This window comes from Aquila chrysaetos, chromosome 22, assembly GCF_900496995.4.
Source record: "Aquila chrysaetos chrysaetos chromosome 22, bAquChr1.4, whole genome shotgun sequence".
Classification (NCBI taxonomy): domain Eukaryota; kingdom Metazoa; phylum Chordata; class Aves; order Accipitriformes; family Accipitridae; genus Aquila; species Aquila chrysaetos.
In genome coordinates, this window is record NC_044025.1 from 11,873,198 (window position 1) to 11,894,141 (window position 20,944).

A 20,944-nucleotide genomic window follows, 5' to 3' on the forward strand; every position below is an offset into this window, starting at 1 on the left:
GTTCGCTGTGCCTTCTATTGTCGTGTCAAGGGGGGTGAACCGTGCAGAGGGGGACCTTGTGCCAGCACAGCTCCAGGCCGTACAGGGTTGGTGGCTGTAAGGAGGAGAGGAGCAGGGACCCCTGTTCCTGGGCTGGTGCTCCGGTCCTGCAGGGAAGGGCTGGGGCTGCCCACCAGGACAAGGGCTGATGCTGAGCCCCGGGGACCGCTGGTCGCCCTCAGTGGCTTCTGCTGGGAGATTTTGGTCGGCGCAGGGCCATGAGAGGTACAAGGCCTTGTGCCGTTGGGGTGCTCTTGTCTGCTGTGGTTCCCTTTGGGGCATGTCGCCCCGCTCCTGTTTGCCTTCAGCACAGCCCCTCCTGGGATGTCACGGGTGTGCTGTGGGGCTGGGGTCAGAGTCCTGCTCCGCTCCGGGTGCCGGGCATTGCTCCTTCGGGGGGGGGGGGAGTGGACCGTGCAGAGGGGGACCTTGTGGGAGCACAGAGCATTGCCTCCTTAGCCCAAGGGACAGCCCCTGAAAGCGGGGACACGGCGTGAGCAGGGTTAGGGTCACGACAGTCGCCATGGGGGAGCGTGCAAAGGGGACAGCCTGGTTCAGGGTGGATGCAGGGTGGGTTTGGGGTCCGGGGTCGGCGGCAGGGCCGGTGGCAGCAGCGGCAGCCTCGTGCGCAGCGCGGGGGGGCCGCACACAGCTGCACAGGGATGAGAATAGCAAGTGCGGCTGGGTAGCTAGGGAACAGTTGCTATGGGAGCGGGCCGAGGAGGAGTTCTCACACTCGGAGGGGGCATCTTGGGGTAAAATCCAGGAATTTTCTGCAGCCGTAGAAGGAAGGCAGGCAGGGCGGGGGGATGGGGACTGCCTGGGGATTGCTGCTCCCGCCGCACTGGCCAGGGATGTTCGTGCCGCCCTGCCGGCACTGCCTGGGCTGTGGCACCCTGGCACCGAGGTCCTGGGGTCACCAGCGTGTTAGTGGTGTCTGTCAGACGGTCAGCGTGGCTCTGCGGGCAGGGCCGGGGTGTGGGCAGCCTGCCCTGAGCCGTGAGCAGGGCGTGGAAGGGGCTCTGCCTGTCCCCAGCTCCCCCCTGTCCAGCGGTGTCCCAGCCCCGGGCGTTTAGGGGGTGCCTCGTCCCCATCCCTCTCCTTGCTGGGGGGGGGGGAGCAGCGTGCGGGTGAGCGGGCGCTGGTGTACGGCCAGAGCTGGAATGGGTGGGTCTGGGCCCCACGGACACGTCAGGCCCTGGGCGAGCTCCGGGTGGGCCCTGGGGGTCCTGGGTCCTGCCCCGAGCCGTGGGGCCGTGGCGGCGGTGCCGGCACACGATTTTCAGGGGTGAAGGATGCTCTCAGCTGTTGCCTGGGCAACGGCTCCTCCTCCAGCCCACCATGTGGCTCGGGGAGCGCTCCCCCGCCTGCCTCCCCCCGCCGCCGTGGGGAAGGGGAAGGCAGCTCCCGGCCCCCGGCGCTGGCGGGGCCGGAGGCCTGGCTCCCCCCCGATCGCCCTCACCCTGGCCTGACGATGCCCGTGGGCCCCAGCGTGCCCCCCGCCTCTGCGTTACCCATGCCCCGAGGGAGCACCCAAGCCCCCCTGCATGGCCGCAGCCTCCTGCCCGCCGTGGGTGCTGCTCGGGCACCCCCACAACCGTCGAGCCGGCACTGCCGGGCTGCCACGGCTGCGCTGTGAGGTCCGATCCCGGGAGACAAGTTCCAGCAAGGTGAGTCGGGGCCGGAGCCAAGGGGGCCGGGGAAGACACGGCCACCACGGCCCTGCTCCGAGCGAGGCGGCGGGGCTTGGCCGTCTGCCGGAGTCGCTCTGCCCGGCCGTGGTGGGAGCGGGCTGCCAGCTCCCGGCTTCCCCGGGTCGTCCCCTGGCCGGGATGGAGGAAGTCCTTCCGGCCGGGCCCCGGCAGAACAATGCGCCGTGTGTGCGGCTGCAGCAGGCGCCTGCCACCCTGCCCACGGGGAGGAAGTGGCGGCAGGGTCACGGCCCGCGTGGGGCACCCCTGCCGGGCACCCACACCCGGTCACCCACCCGGCCTCCGGCCTGGGCACAGAGCGGGCACGGCTCTGCCCTGTAACCACGCTCCCAGCGGCTGGCACAGCCCCAGGGTGCACCGAAGGGAGAGCGGGTGCTCTCGCCCCCAAGCTGGGCGCGTGGTGGTGGGGGGATCTCCCACGGGAGCCGTGACCACCGGCCTTGGGCGCAGCGGAGAAGAGCTGGCGACGGCCCCCAGACGGCGAATGGCCGGGGGACCCCTAGTGCAGGGGGCCGAGTCCTCGGGGCAGGTCTGCTCCGGGGCAAGGGCAGCCTCAAGTGAGCGGGGTGCCCCCCAGGACAGCCTGCTGCGTCACCCAGTGCCACCTCTGTCCCTCGCTGTCCTCGGGGCCAGGCTGGCATCCCCGCCCCGCACAGCCACGCGTCCCACTGCAGCGCCCCGGCGGGCTGCGGCGGCGGGGGCCATTAAGGACTCGTCAGCCGGTGAGCCGCCCTCCCTGCCGCTGTCCCTGCACTGTGCTGGCTGTCACCCCGGGGGAGCACGTGGCCGTCACCCCCTGAGGAGGCTGTGGCTGGCACCGGGGGAGCGGGTGGCCGGCAAACCCCGGCACGCCGCAGCCACCCCCAGGGCGAGTGCGTGGCCACCGGATGGGGGAGCCCGTGGCATCGCCCCGCGGGGCCTCGCAGGGCCATCTCCCCACCCGCACCGTGGGGCCGTCACCCGGGGATCCCCGGCCCCCCCCACCCCGTGGGGCTCCCGCGGCCGCCCCCGGGGATGCCACGGCCCTCACGCCACCGCCATCCCGCGGCCGTTCCCGGGGAGGTGGTGGTGGGGGATTCCCGTAGCAGTGCCCGTTCCCCCAGCTCCGCGCCGGTAGCCCCCGCTCGGCGAAGGGTCCCGGGGCGGGGGCGCGGGGGGCCCGCCGGCTCCCGGGTCCCTCCCCGAGCCGAGGGCGGGGCGGAGCGGCGGGGCGGGAGCCCGGGCGGGGCGGCGCGCGGCGGCGGCGCGGGAGCGCTCACCGGAGACAAAGGCAGCGCCGGGAGGTGGCGGCGGCGCCGCGCACCGGGCGCGCACCGGGCCCCCCTCCCCCGCCCCCCTCCCGCCGCCGTCACCCTATGGAGCCGCCGCCGCCGCCGCTGCCCGCCGCCTGAGCCACGTGCGCCGCCGCCGGTAACGGGAGCCGCGGAGGGAGCGGGCGCGGCGCCTCCGCCTGTTGCGCGGCGGGAGGCAGCGGGGCCGGGCGGGGGCGCGCGGGGCCGCCGCCGCCACCGGGAACCGGGGGCCGGGGCAGGGGCGCGCGGCGCGTAGCGGGGCGCGCGCCTCCGGTCCGTCCCCGGCGGGCGCGCGCCCCGGGGGAGGAGGAGGAGGAGGAGGAGGAAGAGGAGGAGGAGGAGGGGGCTGCCGCGCCCGGCACCGGGAGCGGGGAGGTCCCCGCCGGGGTGTCCCCCTCCCGCCGGAGGTACCGGGCTGGGATGCGACGCGGGCAGCGGGGCCCAGGCCGGGGCCGGGGGCAGCGGAGCGGCCCCGGGTTACCGGCGGGGCCCGGCTCGGCGGCTGCTCCCAGCCGGGCGGCCGGTCCGCTCCCCGCCCGGCGTGGGTGTCTCCCAGCCCGGCCCCGCGCCTCCCCCAGCCCGCACGTCTCCGGCCCCGGCAGCCCCGCTCCCCCCCCGCACGCCCCATCCGCAAACGCCCCCGGTCCCCAGGCGCCGCCAGCCCGCCCTGCCCGGGTTCCCGGTGTCGTGTCCCCCCCCGCCCCAACCCTGGCCGTTACCCCGGTGTTCGACCCACGGCCCTTCCCGCAGGGTGCCCCCCCCCCCCGCCCGGGGATACCCAGGCTGCCGGCCGGGAGCCTGTTGCAGTCGGGGCCGGCGAGCTCTGCCCGGACCGAGCTGGCCTTAGCAGGGCAGCGGTGGCGGCTTGGGGCTCCCCAGCAAGGGACACCCCCTCCCCAAAGACCCACATCCCGCCGCTGCCTCTGCCCCCGCTTTTGTCTGCGCGATGGAGCAGCCCCCGCTGCCCGCCGCTGCCCACCGCTGCCCGGCCGGAGTGTGGCCAAGGGCTCCCCGGCCCCTTCCTTCCCCCATCCCTCCTTCCTTCCGGCAGGTCTCGGCTCTCCGGCCCCGCTGCCCTTCCCGCTGCCCCGCCAGCCCCCTCGGCACCCGGTGGCCCTGCCGTGGTGCCCTCGCTGGCAGCGTGGCCCTGCCCCGCGGGGTGGCCGGGGACCCCGCGGCCCTTCGCCGAGCCGAGGCACGTGGGAGCGATGGTGCCCCCGTGGTCACCCTGCCCTCGGCCACCGCCGCTCCAGCGCTTGCCCTCCTCCCTGCTGGCGAGCCTGGTCTCTCCCACACCATGATAATAATCCTGATGGGTGCTTACGTGCCTGCCTGCGAGCACCCATGGGTGCTGCTCCCCGCTCGCTGATTTGCACAGCTCCCCCCCCCCCCCCCCCGGCACGCGCTGTCCCTGTTCGGTGCTCGGCTGGATGTGACCGAGCTGTCAGCCTGCCTAAAGGCAGGGACCTGGCAGGGGTGATGGTTCCCATCGCCGCCACCCCCCTGCCCTCCATCGCCGTGTCAGGGTGCCGCCATCCCCTGATTCTCCCCGGGGGGCCGCGAGGCCAGCGATGGCCGTGGTGCACGTGCTCCCGCGAGCGCCACGTGCCGCAGGCAGCCTCCGGCTCCGCGTGTCCCTGCTCCTCCCCGGGGCACCCCGGGGCACCCTGCTGCGGAGCGGCATGGGGGCCGAGCTGCCTGGGCTCTGCAGCCGATTTGGGGTGCGCTGGGTGGGCAGGAACCGGGGGGGGATGCCAGCAGACGCCCCGCGATCTCGAAGGTGTCGACGCCGCGGTGCCACGGCATCCGTTTCCCGCCCCGGGCTGCCCGGCAGTGCCGTGGCAGGGTGTTGGGGGGGTGGGGGGGGGGTGGGTTTGCAGCCGTGGGGGCGACGGCGGGGGCGCGCGTGGGGCCAGGCACGGCTCCCCGCCGGCTGCGGGCGCCGCTGCGCATGTGGAGCGAGTCACCATGGGAACGGGGCGGCCGCGTCCCCGCCACGCTCACGCTCACGTCTGTCTCGTTGCAGGGCCCCCTCCCCGGCGGCCCCCTCCCAGCGATGGGCAGCGGGACCCCGCCGGCCCTGTCCCCCCATCGCCCACCCCGCCGGCCCCCCGCCCCGCCGCCCGCCCAGCGCACCCAGGCCTGACCCACCCGCTCCAGCCCCCCCCGGCTCCATGGCGAGGACGGACCCCTGACGGCGGGCGCCCGCGGGCCGGAGGAGACGCCGCCGGGCACGGCCCGGGGAGATGCCCTCGGCGGCCCTGACAGCATCGGGTCCTGCCCTGGCCCTGCCGCCGCCCTGAGCATCCCGTCCCCCACCCCGAGGGCAGGGAGAGGCAGGGGCCTCCCCCCGGGGCCGGCAGCCAAGATGGTGATGTCCCAGGGCACCTACACCTTCCTCACCTGCTTCGCGGGCTTCTGGCTCATCTGGGGGCTCATCGTGCTGCTGTGCTGCTTCTGCAGCTACCTGCGGCGGCGGGTGAAGCGGCAGCAGGAGGAGCGGCTGCGGGAGCAGAGCCTGCGCGCGCTGGAGCTGGAGCCGCTGCACTACGAGGGTTACGGGGGCAGCCCCCCCCGGCATCGCCATTCCCCACCGCCTCCGCCTCGAGCCCCACCATCATCACCCCCACCACATCCCACCCCCCCGGCCCTGGAGCTGCCGGCACGGTAAGGAGCAGAGAGGGCCTCTCGGCATCCCCCGTGCGTACGCCTCCCCCCCTTTTTTTTTGGGGGGGGGGTGTGATACGGCACGAGAGCCGGGGCACAGCACTGACGGCAGCGGGGGTCCGGGGGGGGGGCTTTGCCTTGCAGAGTCAGACCTGTCGAAGCCGCCGTGCTACGAGGAGGCGCTGCTGATGGCGGAGCCCCCCCCCGCCGTACAGCGAGGTGCTGATGGACACGCGGGGGCTCTACCGCAAAATCAACGCCCCCTTCCTGAGCCACGAGCGGCTGGAGAAGCAGGAGCAGCCCCCCAGCTACAAACCCCTTTTCCTGGACGCCGGCTACGGTTCGGCACTGCACCTGCCCCGCTCGGCCAGCCCCGGTCCTGCCTGCCCGGACCTCTACCTGCAGGCAGAATGTTCCCCCCGCATGTTTCCCAGCTGGACGGACTCGGAGCTCAGCAGCAGGGACACCTACGAGCCGGGACCCTGGCACCTCCCGGTCTCCATGCCCCTCTTCGGCAGGACTACCGCTGTCTAACGGCGGCCCCGGGGGACCCCCGGACCTCGCCGCGGGTGCCCCTCCGGCACCGGGGGAGGTGGTTTCGGTTGCCCGCGTCACCCTGGGGACGCCCGCTCCAGTGCGGGCCATCGCCGCCGGCGCGGAAGGGGCTGGTTCCCCATCTGGCCCCCGCCGGCCCCCCCGTGGCCGGGGGTGCTGGGGACCCGGACTCTGCTCTGTTTCTTAAATTTTTTGTTTGTTACAGTTTGAGAATAAAAGTTTGTGGCTCGGGTTCGCCTCCCGGCGGGCTGGCGTCATGGGACACCCCCCCCTGGGGTGGCGGCAGCCCCCCGCTCCTCTGCCCTCCCTGCCCCCCCCCCCAGCAGGCTGCAGCCCCCGTGGGAGTCGCTTTATTTATTAACAGACATGAGCACACCGCCGGTACAGAACTTGTGCTTTCCAAAAACAGTTACCGTAGGGGGGGGGAGAGGGGCCAAGCAGGGGCCAAGCGGGGCAGGGTGGGGGGCTCCTGGCGAGGAAGGAGTGGGGGGGGGGGGCACAAGCCCCACACCAGCTCCCTACCAGGGTTTGGGGTGGGGGGGGGGCGCCACCGGCCGCAGCCTCGCCTTGGTCGGGTCACTTTATTGCCATATTCATTTATTATTATTATTATTAATTATTATTATTATTATTCCTTTTTTTTTTTTTTTTTTTTGAACTCGTGCAAAGTATTGGGGGGCTCCCGGGGGGGGCACGAAGAGAATGAGGACCCTGTCCCACAGCTGGGCAGGGGATGCGAGTGTGTGCGTCCCCCCCCCGAAGGGGCGCTGGGGCAGCGGGGGGGGGGGGATTGCTAAAGGGGGCGGGGGGGGGGGCTGACACGGCTCCTACCGACAACTTAAAAAAGAGAGGAGGACGAGTGGGGGCTGTAAAAGGTGCCCCTGGGTGGGGGCCCAGCGGGGCGGCTCCCACCCGGAGGCCTCATGCTGCGGGGCCCCAATGGGGCAAGGGGGGGGGGCCCGGCCCCCGGCTGTGGCCCCCTCATACCCCACACCGGCCGGGGCGGGCTGCCTGCGCCGGCAGCGGGGCCCGGGCTTACAGGCCCCCCCCGAAGCTCTCCTCCTCCTCGGGCAGGGGGTCCGCATCCCAGCATGTGATGTCAATCTCTGGGGGGGACAGGGAGCCGGGGGGGGGGGTGGTCAGGGCAGTGTGGGGTAGCCCACAGAGGGACAGGCACCCCCCCCCTCACCGTTCCCACTCACCTGGGGGCTTGTTGTAGAAGATGGGCTGGGGGGCTTTGGCCGATGGCTCCTCGGGGGGGGGGTACCTCCTCCTCCTGGGACTGGCTGAAATAGCCCTCGCTGGCCTGGAGCGGGGGGGGGGGCAGGTGGTCAGGACCCCCCCAGGCCACCCAGTCATCCCCCTGACCCCCCCCCCTCCTCCCCTGGCAACGCTCACCTGCTCCCCACGACCCGGCGTCCCGTCCTTGGGGGCCATCTCCCCATTGGTGATGGGGGGGGGTCTCTCGGCCCGGGGCGTCCTCCTGGGGGGCACGCTGGCAGCCAAGCCCCCGGGGCTGGGTGTCACCGCCACCGGCTGCCGCCTCCTCCTCCTGCTCCGCGTCGCAGAAGGTGGCAGGGGGCTCGGGCAGCTCGTCCAGGCTCAGCAGGGTCCCCTCGTCGGGCAGCGTGGCGGGGGGGCCCTCGGGGACAGGGGCAGCAGGCAGGGGCCAGGCAGCGGGGGGGTTCGCCCCATCGCTCTGCCACAGGTCGATGAGGCTCTCGGGGTTGGGGGTCTCCCCCGGCTGGGGCTCGGCAGCCACAGGTAACGGGGAGGGCTCGGCAGGCTCCAGGGTCATCAGGTCCCCCAGGGAGTCACCCCCTGCTGTCCACACCGGCCTGGGGCTGGGCTCGTCCCCGGGGGGCTCGGTGGCCTTGTCCTCGGGCCCTGGGAAGGGCCAGTGCTGCTCAGGGATGGCTGGCCCAACCTCCTGGGTGCTGGGGCTGGGGGAGTCTGCAAGGGAGGGGACAACAGTCAGTGGGGACAGATTTCCCCCCCCCACACACCTCATCCAGAGGCGGGGGGGGGTGTCCTTTGGGCTGGGTGCAACAGGGAGATGCTGTGGGGATGGGTGGGAGTGAGTGGGCAGGGAGGGGACGTGGTGGGGCTGGGTGTGGGGCAAGGTAATCCCTTGAGGGGGTGCCTGGGCCCTGCTGGGGTGGAGGGAGTAGCTGGGAGGCACAGGGGGATGGGGAGGGGTGCACTGGGAAGATGCAGAAGGAAAAGCTGGGATGCACCAGAGGATGCAAAGGGGCCAGTGGGGACTGCTGCAGAGCTGGCTGGGATGCACTGGGGATGCAGAGGGACAGTGGGGATGCATGGAGGGAAGCAGCGACACTGGCAGGGACGCACTGGGGATGGCAGATAGGACAGTCGCATTGGGGGATGCAGCAGAGACAGTGGGGCTGCACTGGGGTGATGCTGCAGAGATGGTGGGCAGGTACAGACTGGGGCGGGGAAAAATGCACCGGTGGTGGTGGAGATGCACTGGCTGGGGCAATGCCCTGGAAATGGGGAGATGCATGGGGGGGGGTGGTGCAGCAAAGGCAACAGGAATGCACTGGCGTTAGAAAATGCACTAGAGACAGCAGGGATGCAACAATGACGGTGGGGCTGCACTGGGGGGATGCAGCAGAGACGGCGGGGATGCACCGGCACGGAGCAGCGGACACGGCGGTGATGCGCTGGGGGACACAGCAGAGGCGGCGGGGGATATATCAAGGGATGCAGACGGGACAGCATGGATGCACTGAGCGATGCAAGGGAGTTTGGCAGGGCTGCGGCATCGGGGCTGCAGCGGGGGCTGCAGAGGAGTCGAGGGGGCTGCAGCAGGGGATGTGCTGTGGGGAAACCGCGGGGATGTGCCCAGGCAGCCCCAGGCAGGGGCAGGCAGCGCCAGCCCTGCGCCCACCTTTGGGCGTTGCCGGCGTCTCGTTGCCCGACGCGCGGGTGCCCGGCTCGCCCAGCGGCGTGGCGGCCGGGCTGGACTCGCAGGGGCTGCAGCCCGCTGCCGAGGCCTTGCGGTAGGCGTCCGACTGGCTGCCTGCGGACAAGGGAGATGGGGTGGCATGGGGGGGGGGCTGCCCACATCGGGGAGGGACCAGCACCCCAGCGCTGCCCCTGCTCCTGTGCCATGCCAACCCGGCCGGGAGCTGTCAAATGTACGTCACCGTGTACCTGCCACCGCGTCATCCCCTCCTGCGGTGGCGGGGCAGAGGCACCCATGGGTGCAGCAACCCCCATGCCCATCTCCGGGCATCCCCGCTAGCCCCATGCAGCCGCAGTCCCCGCATCTGCCAGGTAGGGGGACAAGCAGCCCCGTACCTGCCGCAGTGCACGCCGGCTCTGCCCTCACACAGCCCAGCTGGGCCCTGGCACAGCCTCACCTCTGCAGGCCCTGCTACCCCTGGCTAGACGGGCACGGCCCCACATGGCTCCGGGCACCATCTGGCCCCTTCTGCCCCATGGGCACAGCCCCACACGATCCTGGGCACAGCCCTTCCCATCCCGCGCCGCCCCATGGGCAAAATCCTGCGTGGTCCAGGGCGCAGCATGCCCTGTCCCCTTCTGCCCCACGGGCACAGCCTGCCCCATCCACCTCTGCCCCACGAGCAGAGCCCGTCCTGGGCCCCCTCTGTCCCGTGGGCACAGCCTGCTCCATCCCACGGCAGAGCATCATCTCCCCGGGCACAGCTCAGCCCTGTCCCCGTCTGTCCCGTGGGCACAGCCTGCCCGGTGCCCCCTCCCCGGTACCACGGGCACAACCTGCCTCATGGGCACAGCCTGCTGCATCCCCCCCACCCCAGGGGCACAGCGCCCACCGTGGGGCCAGCCCCGGCCGGGGCGTGCAGGGTGCCCGCGGGTGCGGGCGCAGCCCCCGCCCGGGTGCCCGGCCCCCTCTGGGTGCCCGCGGGAGGGGCGCTGCCTCCGCTGTCGGTCCGGTGTGCCGTGGGGCTGGGGTGGGCTGTGGGGCGGCCGCCCGCGGCTTGGCCCCCAGGAGCTGCGCACCCGGGGGGATCCCAGCTACCTACATGGGAAGAAAGAGGAGAGATTTGGGGTGCGGTGGCAGGTGATATAGGGGAAGGGGGTCCGCGGGGGGGAGGAGGAGGAGGAGGAGGAAGAAGGCGGCCCACTGTCAGCTGTCTTTATGAAAGGACAGTGCAGACGACCTGCCGAGAGAAAGACAGACAGACGGACGGACGGAGAGAGAGAGAGAGCAAAGAGATGGGTCAGTCCCTGCTCAGCGCAGCCGTGGCGGGGCCGGGGCACCAGGGCACCGGGACGGGAGGACGGCGGGATGGGAGGCAGCACCGACGGTGGGGTGGGAGGATGGCAGGACAAGAGGATGGAAAGACAGCAGGACAGAAGGATGGGAGGCAGTGCTGCATGGCCAGGTGGGGAGAGAGGCCAGGACATGGCCGTGGGACAACTATCTGCTCAGGCACAGCACGGCCCCACAGCACGAACCCACGGCACGGCCACAACGCAGCCCACAGCGCAACCCATGGCACAGCCCCACAGCATTGCCCCGAGGCACAACCCCACAGCGCAGCCCCACGGCACCGCCCATGGCGTGACCCATGGCGTGACCCCACAGCAAGAACAACACGTCACAGGCCCTCCCCCAGCACAGCCCCATGGCACAGCCCCTCCAGCACAGCACCCCAGCACGACCCCCAGCGCAGCCCCGCGACACGGCCCCACGGACGGAGGCGCCCACCAGGACAGCTAGCCCCTGCCCTAGAGCCGCAAAAAAGAGTCCCAGGGCTGGACCCCAGACTGTGGGGCAGCCCAGCCTCCCCACGGGGCAGTCCCTGCCAGCCGGGAGCACGCTGGGTGCCCCCCGCCCGCCCCACTCACTCCTGCCCCTTTTAGCTGTCCCCGTGGGATGAGTTGCCTTCCCAAGCCACCCCCGGACCTCCAGCTGCCCACCCCTGCCGCGCCGACCACGCTGCCACCCTGGCTGCCAGTGTGGTGCCGTGACAGGTGAGCGGACGACACCCACCAGGGAGCAGGATGAGCCCCCCCTTGCTGAAGACACCCTGGCATCCAGCCCCTGCCAAGCTGCCCCAGCTGCAGGGGCCGCGTGAGGTGCGGTGGCAGCGGCGGCGATGGTGACGCAGCAGAGCAGGACGACCCCCTGCCGTCCTCGTGCCCCCGGCACCCCCAACCGCAGCGCCAGGGACCGCAGAGGGGACACCCCCTCCCCACATTACAGCCCTGCTCCCCCCAGATCCCACCGTGACCCGCCGAGCTGCGGGGAGCCCCGGCGGCACCGCACACTCACCTGCTCCGCAGCCCGCAGTCCCCCCCGGCCTCTCCATGCCCCCCCGGTGCCCACAGCCCCCCCAGCCCCTCACCTGTCCTGTGGCTGCCCGGTGAGACGGCGTCACTGCTGCCCGATGCCACCCGCTCCTGCTGCTTGAAGAAGTCCCGGGGGTTGTCGGGCCGCTGAGCGATGATGGCAGCAGCCTCCTGTGGGGATGGGGGAGGCTGAGACCCACCGCCCCAGTGGTGTGGGGCTGAGGGACCACCCCCCAGCTGGGTGCCCATCGAGCTGTGGGCACTGCTGGCTGGGGAGTGAGGACAGGCACTGGGCACGGCCGCCACCGCACTCACCTCCACCTCTGACTCTGATTTCCTGAGCTGCTGCCTGTCGTCCTCCTCTTGCTGCTCCCCCTACGAAGAGACACGGCATGACCCCCCCAGCCCCGGGATGCCCAGGAGACCCGGCTGAGAAAAGCCCTTCCTCGGGGGTGACGCCAGGCAGCAGCTTCGGCTCGAACCCCGGCCCCACGCCTGCCGCAGCACTTACGAAGATGGACTGCTCCTTCAGGCGCTGCCGGGCCTCCTCTGCCTCCATGCTCTGCTGCTTCCGCCTGCGACGGGGGCACAGGAGAGCGGCTGGGCACCAGCTCCTGCCAGTCCCTGCCCCGACCCCACCCCACGAACCAACACCCATGCACCCCCCCAGACGCTCGCAGCATGCGCGCAGCCATCCCGTACATGCGCATCCTCGCACGCGAGCCCGACCCCAGCCCCCGCCGTGCCTGTGCTCCTCGATCTGCTCCTCGCGCTCCCGGTAGCGCCGCTCCCGCTCCTCCTGCTCCAGCCGTTCCTGCTCCATCCGCTCCTGCTCGAACCGCAGCCGGGCGTCCAGGGCCTTTTTCCGCTCCTCCTCCTTACGCAATTCTTCCTCTTTCTGACGGGAGGGGGATGAAGGACAGGGCTGCCCATCACCTGCCAGCGGCTCACCCCGCTCCCCAGGGGCTACCGGCTGCCCCCCCCAGCATACCCCACCTTGGCCTGTTCCCAGAACTGCTCCCGGTTGAGCCGCTTCATCTCCACGGTGGCGTCGGTTTTCTGGTAAGTGGTGCCCTGGGACGGAGGAGAGGCGGGGGGGGGCGGAGGGGCTGGGATCAGCGAGGGGGAATAACAGTAAGCGGCACACGGGGTGACGGGCTGCGGCAGACAGGAGCCCCAGGCGGGAGGGATGCCCTGCGCCCGCCGCCATCGCCGCCGTCGCTGCCATGGGGACATTACCACAGGCTCGGCGTTCTCGTCCTCCCGCAGCCGCAGGCGGTGCAGCACCGGGCTGGAGACGCGGGCCAGCCCGTTGGAGAGCCGCTGCCCAATGGCCCCTGGGTCGATGTCCTCCACGCTGCTGGCGTTGACGATGACGTCCACGCCCTGGGCCGGGGTGGGGGGGGGGCAAGCAGCCGTCAGGCACCGGGGTGGGTGCCCTGGCGACATCGTCCCCCGCCCCAGTGTCACCCACCTGGAAGAACTCGGCGATCTTGGCCACGTGGCTGGCACAGGCGCATTTGCGGGCGTCCGGCACGTCCTCGCCCACCTGTGGCAGCCGGGGAGGGGCTGAGCTGGGGGGGGGGGTGCGGCAGGGTGACCCCCACCCCGCTGACCACCACGGGACAGCGGGACCGTGGGGCACCCACACCTCCCCCCCGGCCACCGCAGGCTCCTCCCTTGCACCCAGCCATGCCCCTGCCAACACCGCGGCCCTGGTGGGCACGGCACGGCCCCCCCCCAGCATGGGCCCCCCCCCACTCACCCAGTTGACGAGGACATATTTGGGGAGCACAGCCTGGGGATCCTTGACGCTGCAGAAGCCGTACATCACCTTCTGGATCTCAAAGTGGCCGGAGAGCTCCAGCAAACCTCCGCCTGGCACGGCACCGTCAGCCCACGTCCACCCGGCACCGGGATGGGTGCTGGGGAAAACGCTGGCAGAGCCGAGCGAGCCGCAGGGACAGAGGACCTTACCTCCTGACGCTGCCAGCTTCAGGTCATCAGAGCCATCCTCGTACGTGTAGAGGGCCCTGGGGAGACAGCGTGGGTGAGCCATGGCCAGGGGGAGCGTGGGGTGGCCCCTCCACCTCCCCATCCTGCTAACACTGAGGTCAGGGCAGGTCCTGGGGGACCGGCCAGATGTCCCCAAGCTGCCACACAGCCACCCCCAATCCCTTGCCCATTGCCACCGCGAAGGGCCAGGCTGCCAGGCGGGCAGGACTTCGGGCAGGGCCTATTCCCCGAACCCTGCTGCCTGGCAGCCATGGGGCAGGGTCGCAAGGTTGGGGACAGAAGGGTCGCTTGGGCACGGGGACCAGCTGGCTGCCGTGCCGTGCCGCAAGCCGCTGCGGCCTCGCAGCTCCTTGCACGCCCATCTCTGTGTCCCCCCCGACCCTGCCGGTTACCAACCGGCTTTGGGGACAGCCCCACGCCCCGGCAGGGAACTCGGGGCCGCTCACGTGCCTGGCTGCGTGAGCCACCGGCCCGGCAGGCACCAGGCCGGGGGAGGACGCCGGAGCACCAGCAGCAGCAAATCAATGTGCCGCCAGGGTGTGATGGGGCCGTCATGGAGACTGTTTCTTGGAAACCGTTCCCAGCGGATGGGAAACCCCCCTCTCGCTCCCACCGCGCCCCAGCCAGCCCCCCCCCCGGGGCTCCGCGGGGACCCCCACCAGCCCGCACCTCCCCAGGGGCATGCAGCCAGCTACGGCGGCGGCGGCGGGGGGGGGGGGGCGAGGACGCATGGCGAATTGGTCCAGGGCGGGTGGGCGAGGGGATGGATGTTGCTAGGCAACCAGCATCCTCTGTCGCCATGGCAACCCCCCCCCATCCCAGCTGGGATGCAGCTCGCCCCGATGACGAGGTGATTAGTGGAGGGGAGCGGGGGAGGCAGGCAGGCAGCGGGGACCCGTCGGGACCTGGCAGGCACCCAAACCTGCCTGCCGCCGTCACACGCTGCACCCGGAAAGCCGGGGCCGCCCGTGCTGGACCCCCCCCCCCCGTATCCACACCAGGGCGGGCGGACAGCTCTGCCGATTGGCATTCGGCTAGCAGCGCCCCTGTGGTGCTTGCTGGAGCACCAAAATCCCCATGGTGCCGGGCAGAGCTGTCCTCACCCAAACTCGCAGCTTCCAGCCAGAGCCTGGGGGATGGTAACTGGGGGGGGGGAGGTCCCTACAGGCAGAGCAACCCCCAAACCAGGGCCACGGCTGGACCCTGGGAGCTGAAAAACAAGGGGAAGGCAGTCGGGTGCCTAACAGGGAGAGGGCCTCCCTCCACCCCCCTGGCACCCACCGCCCCCTGAGCCCCCGGCAGCGAGCCGCAGATAATTACACCAACAAGATTGACTTTAATCCGCACATCCCGATCCTGCTAATCGGCCACTCCAGCCGGCGCCAGCTCCCGGCCTGGAGCCGGCAACGCGGCTGCAAAGCGCCGTCTGCGATGCCTGCGCCGGGGAAGGGTGGAAAACGCAGCCCCTGCCTGCAACTGCAGCCCTGGCCCCAGGGGGACCTGCTGTTGATCCCCCAGGAATGGGGGAAGGATGGCAGCAGTTTGGGGGAGCCCAGGGCCATGGTCAGGGGCTGGGGGCTCGCAAGGTGGGATGCAGCTGGCTGCAGAGGGGGGGAAACAAGTAGGGCAGAGCCACGGCATCGCTGCCTGGGGAGCCCTGCGGGTGCTGGGGGCACCCAGTGCCTGCTCTCCCCCGCCCTGGGACCCCGCCATGCAGGGTGGTACCTGAGCACAGTGCTGCTGCCTGCACCCAGGGGTGCTCCCAGGGCAGCGGGGGGCTCGCCGTGGAAACAGAGCCCTGCCCCGAGTGTGGCCCAGCAGCACGGCCTGATCCCATGCTGGGATGGAGGATCCAGAGGTTTCCAGCCCAGGGGCCAGCAGGGCCGTGCTGGGGCCAGCAGCATCCCCAGGGGTGCCCCCAGGATCCCACAGCCCAACAGCATCACCACGAGCCCCAGCAGCGGGTACCAGCCATGCCACAGCGGGTGCAGGCAGCATCATGCATTGCTCGCCCCCTTCCATGGGCTTTAATCCCTCCACCCAGCCCATACAGCCCCTTCCCACCCACTGGGCTCCAGGCATGTGGGTCACCCATGGGTGGAGGTGACCCATGCAGCCCAGGGAGGAGGGCTCCCCGCAGCCGGGGGACTCCAGCAAGGATCCCCCATCACGCCGCCAAGGAGACAGAGGCCCCGCTGCCCTCGCATGGCCCCATTGCTCACCGAAGCAGGCAGAGCAATGCCTGTGGGTGCCAGCACCTGGGGCACCCGCAGCTGCCTGCCCCCCCCCCACCGTGGCCGGGGAGGGGGAGCATCGCCCCAGCCCACCCGCCTCAGCCTGGGCACATGTGTTTCCAATGTGGCTGGGAGCTCCAGGGAGTCGGCGTGCTCAGAAAGCAGCACCAAATTCCTTTCCGATCGAGTAATGGGCCCCAGCAGCCTCCGCGGGGCCGGGCAGGGGGAGGGGACGCTCGGACCCTCCAGGACCAGGCTGGAGCAGGGGGGAATCCCAGACTAAACACAGGGATCCCGGCCGGGCAAGAGCATGGCATCCCTCGGCACCAGCCCAGGCCCGGGCTCCGGCACAATGTCCTCACGGCCTCTGGCTCAGCCAGGTTGGGCCACTGCCGGGCAACAGTCCCCATCACCCTGCCCGATGCAGCCCTCCCAGCATCACCCCTCATCCCCCACCTGGGCGCTGGGGCCTGCAGCAGGGATGCTGCTCCCACTGGCACCGAGTGCCGGGCACCCCTGGTGACCATGGGATGGAGGGGCTGGGGATGATGGGGCGAGCTCAGCCCCATCGGCGGGGATGGCGGGTGCTTGCTGCCCGGCTGGGGCTCAGCCCCTGGAGGTGAGGGGGGCCCGGCCCCGGCACTCGCCTTCCCGGGAACCGTTTCTGCTGCTCTCAGCAGCTTTGGCAGGGAGGGCTCCTTTGCAGCGGATGCCGGGAAGCAAGATGTACCCAGGGCTGACAGCTGCCTCCTGGCCCGCAACATGCACCGTGCTCGCCCACATCGCCCTTGGGCTGGCGGCAGGACCGCGGGGCTCCCTGGAGAACTGGTGCTGGTGGGGAGCGGGACCTGCTCAGGCCCACACAGCTCGGGGGGCTCCCAGCCCTGTCCTGAATGCAGGAACTGGGCTAGAGAGCAGCGTGCACCCCAGCTGTGTGCTGGATGCCCCCCAGCTGGGTGGTGGGTGCACCCTGGCTGCGTGGTGGGTGCACGGTAGGCACCCCCCCCCAGACAGCAGCATGCACAGCATGCACCCAGCACCCAACACTGCCCAGCACCCTGGCTCTGCCCAGCGAGCTGCACCCCAGGGTGCCGGCAGCATCCCCCCCCCCCGGGCCCCCTTGCCATGGCACAGGCACCCTGGGGGGCAAGGAGGGGGTCCCGGGGCAGACGGCCCCAGCCGGCCCCACTGCACCCGGGTGGGGCTGGGAGATGCGGGTGGGCACTGGGAGAATCGGGGTGGCGTGGGGAAATGCTCCCTGCGGGTTGCTGCGCCGGCTGCAGCGGGGCCTGGATCCGGCCGGGCCCCGGCACCCGCAGCACGGGGTGCCCCGCACTGGGGGTGCAGGCAGGGCAGGGCAGCCCGGGGGGGGGGGTCCCGCCGGGGAAGGCCACCCCCCGCCCCGAGCCCGCAGCAGCCCCAGCCCGGCGGGGCGGTCCCGGACCGACTGCACCGCGGCCCTCCGGGGATGGGGCACCCCGGGGAGCTCGGGGGGGGGGGGGGGCCGGGGACAGCGGGGCCGCGGGGGGGATGTCCGGCAGTGGCCGCCCTCCGCACCGGCGGGGAGCGGGGCCGGGCTGGTGGCGCCCCGATCCCCGCCCCCCCCCCCCCTCCCCGGGCGCCCCTGCCCGCGGCTCCGGCTCCAGACAATGGCGAGGGACCCGGGGCCGGGCCCAGCACCCGGGGGGACCCCCGGGCCCTCCCCGCCGTGCGCGTACCCCCCCCCCCACCCCCACCCGCTCCCCACGTTCGCTGCCCGGCGGGAGGTCGGACGGTGCCGGGGGCTCCCGGGGGCGGTGGGGGCCGGCGCTCGCACGTGCCGGCCCGGCGCAGACAAAGCGGGGACCGCGCCCCGGCCCGGTGCGGCGGCGGCGGGCAGGTGCGGGCACCGGGGGCGGCGGACCGGGCACACACACACACCACACACCACCCCCCCCTACACACACACACCCCCCCCCGCCGCCGCCCCGCCCGCCTTTGTGTGCCGGGGCTCCCGGCATCGCGGGCCCGGGGGGGCGCAGCGCGGGGCGCGGCCGGTGTTACCGGGCGGCTCCGTGCACAAAGGGCGGCGGCGGCGGCGGCGGGGACAAAGGGGCGGCGGCGGCGGCGGCGGCGGCGGCGGCGGGCGCGCTCACCAGTCGGTGGGGCTGTCCTCGCCGATCACGTCCTGGTAGGAGGCGAGCAGCTCCAGGCGGTGCGCCGCGAAGCCGACGCCAGCCATGGCGGGGCCGGGATGCTGCCGGGGGGACCGGAGGGACCGGCCGCCTGCCCGCCTCCGAGACACTGCCGCAGCGGCCGGGCGGAGGGGCGAGCGGCGGGGAGGCTCCGCCCGCCGCCGCGCCCGGTCCTAGCGCCGCGAACGGCCCCCCCCCCCCCCCCACCCTCCGCCCCCCCACCCACCCCGGCCCGGCCCTCGCCCCCGCCCCGGCCCCCGCCGCGCCCCCCGGAGCGCCCCCGGGGCACCCCGCCGGCCGCGCCGCCGCACCGCGCCGGGACCCCTGGGGTGCGGGCAGCATCGCCCCCCCCCCGGGTTGCCCCCCCCCCCCCCCCTGCTCGCCCCCGGGATCCTGCACCCCGGGGACTCCGCAGCCTGGGGTCTGCTCCGCCCCCCCGGGCCATGCCCCCGCCCCAGGGACCCTGAACCCTGGAAACCTGCACCCCAGCTCAGCTCCCTCCTGGGACCCTGCACCCCGGGTGGTTCTGCACCCTGGGCTCTCCTCTGCCCTGGGGACCGGCGCCCTGTGCTACCCCCTCCGGGGGACCCTGCGCCCTGGGGACCTCGCATGCCGGCTGCTCCTCCGCACCCCACACCCTCCCCTGTCCCATGTCCCCTCCACCCTGGGGACACGGCACACCGGGAACCCTGTGCCCTCAGCTGCCCTCGGGCCAGAGCCCCTGTGCCCTGAGGTGTCCTCTCCAAGGACGCGGCACCGTGGGCTCTGCCCCAGACACCCAGCCGTGCCCTCACTGCTGCACAAGGTGTCAGTGGGCGCAGCCTTTGTGGGGGACCCCTTTGCTGCCCGCCTGACCCTTCATCCCCACTGCTCCCAAACCCCCCAGTCCCCTTGGGACCCTGCCGGGCTGTGCAGGACAGCGTGTTTTCCAGGAGGTTTTGCCTCCATTTGAACCCACAAAGTTGCTTTTGCACTGACCCGCACAGGGCTCTGCGGGGGCTCCCAGCTGGGTCTGCACGCTCCCGCCAGGGCAGGCAGCATCGCCCTGCCCCACCCTGCCTTCCTGACCCCCGGCAATGCCCGCATCCCGGACCAGAACCGTGCCGAAGGGGCCTCTGTGCTGGAGCGACAGCGGGGAGCGTACAGGGCCTGATTCCTGCAGGTTGGAGCTGATGCCGGCATGGCCCTTCCCGAACCAAGCCCTTCAGAGCAGCCTGTGGATGAGCCCCCCAAGCTCAGTGGGACACGGGACACTGTTCCACAGGCCCTGCCCGTGCTGCCTGCTCCCCCCACGCCTGCACGCCCTCCTTGCACCAGCATTTCTGAGCCAGGCCAGAGCCGGAGCCGCCCTAAGAGGCTGCAAGAGTTTGTGAGCAGCTGTAGAGCAGCTGCCGGGGCCAGCACGGGGGCCGGGGCTGTGGCAGGCGCCCCGCAAGCGGCTCAGCTGGCTTTGGGGATGTGGTGGGACCCCGCTCGGGGACATGGTGGGAGCCCTGAGCCTGCTGCCGCCAGGCTTTGTTCTCAGAGCAGCACGGCTGCGGCCCCTCCCCAGGCTCCACCTCCGCAGCCCACCCGAGACCCTCCTTCCGCTGCCTGTGCACAAGCTCCTCGTATGGTGCGCAGAGCTGGTGGGAAAGAGCTGCTCTTGGCAAAGCACAGAGGCACCTTGTGTGGTAGAGGTGTCATCAGTAGGGACCAGAAGCAACAGGGCACCAACCAGAAGGGGCTGAGCCCCCAGTGGGTGCCGGCCTTGGAACAGCACAAGGGAGATGTTTGGTTCTCCCTCAGGGAGAGGCAGGCTGGCTGTGGCACCCTGGCTCTGCCCTGGCCCTGCTCCAAGGCCGGGTACCCCAGGGCTGAGCTGGCACAACCTGTTCCCAGGCCGTGCTACCCCAGCAGGCTCTGTCCCGCATGGCTGCCTTCCCTTACCCCTTCCCTGCCCTCCACTCACGGGTTGCTGTCCCAGCTGAGCCAGGGCTGGCTCGGTGGCTGCTCACATGGGGCCGCAGTCACCTCACCTTCCCCCGCGCGTCCCCTGACCTTGGCTGCGCAGCTGGGACTCACACTTGGGCACTTGCCACATCCCTGCTCGTCCTGGCCCTGCCAGGCAGGTGCCAGCTGCTTCCATCCCTTTTTGCCGCCCTGTCCTGCTACTCCCCAGTGTGACTGTCCCATTGCCCGGCCCCAGTCTGCCTCTATCACTCCCGCTTTCCCCTCCCCATCTTTGATGGGGTTTTGCACTCCTGCAGCTGGCACCGGGGAGATGTGGCACCGCAGCCGCAGGCCAGCTCTGGGTGATGCTGGGAGGCATTTGGCTTCCCGCAGCCAGCTCCTGCCCCCAGCAGAACCTTCCAGTAGATTAGCAAGACAATTTTCCTTACGATTGCTCATCATGGTAAGAGCTGCAATTATTAATGACCGTTCCAGCTGCCAGAGCAGAGTGGGAGGAGCGGCTGTTCCCCGCACCCGCAGCCCCCCAAGGCCGTTCCAGCCGGAGGTGCCGGCGTGGCCTCGCACCCGTCCTTCGGGACAGCAGCTGCATCGCATGAGTGAACGCTTGGCTGCTCTACGCCGGAGCACACCCAGAGCTGGTGCATGTGGCTCACGCGTGCCCCGTGACTTCTTGTCCCCTGCGTAGGATTCAGGGCCAGGGCACAGCAGGGACTGGGGAACACCGCCAGGCAAGCGGGGACCCCCCTGCAGGGTCCAACACCTGCCCCATTGCCCCTTGCTGCAGCTTTGCCCCCCAGATTAATTACCGCCTTCATTAGCTGTCCTGCCTGCTACGAAGAGAGAGGGATGACCCAGGTGACATGAGAGGTCAGGCAGAGGAGGGGAGAGCAGAGGCAAAGATTTTCCCCAGAAAGCTGGAAGGAGCTGAGTCAGGCCCGGGGGGGAGTGGGGCAAGGGCTGAGCGTGACCTTCCCAGCCGGCCGCACCTCGCTCGGTGA

The 20,944-nt window shown here is 71.6% G+C and overlaps 2 protein-coding genes across 2 annotated transcripts; one reads left to right on the top strand and one right to left on the bottom strand.

The window, feature by feature from the left end:
* Window positions 1-102: 102 nt before the first annotated feature.
* On the top strand, window positions 103-6,496 carry PRR7 (proline rich 7, synaptic). The gene is given in 5 exon segments (XM_029998331.2): window positions 103-1,709; window positions 5,070-5,612; window positions 5,614-5,710; window positions 5,855-5,907; window positions 5,909-6,496. Coding segments are annotated over 4 exon segments (687 nt in total). The 5' UTR covers window positions 103-1,709; window positions 5,070-5,411; the 3' UTR covers window positions 6,245-6,496.
* Window positions 6,497-7,177: 681 nt separating this feature from the next.
* On the bottom strand, window positions 7,178-18,141 carry DBN1 (drebrin 1). Its single transcript, XM_029998330.1, is given in 17 exon segments — window positions 7,178-7,371; window positions 7,468-7,528; window positions 7,530-7,571; window positions 7,664-7,723; window positions 7,725-8,218; window positions 9,177-9,308; window positions 10,297-10,434; window positions 11,626-11,740; window positions 11,885-11,944; window positions 12,081-12,144; window positions 12,316-12,467; window positions 12,566-12,643; window positions 12,809-12,955; window positions 13,044-13,118; window positions 13,335-13,447; window positions 13,547-13,602; window positions 17,955-18,141. Coding segments are annotated over 17 exon segments (1,944 nt in total). The 5' UTR covers window positions 18,041-18,141; the 3' UTR covers window positions 7,178-7,300.
* Between the last annotated feature and the right edge of the window lie 2,803 nt (window positions 18,142-20,944).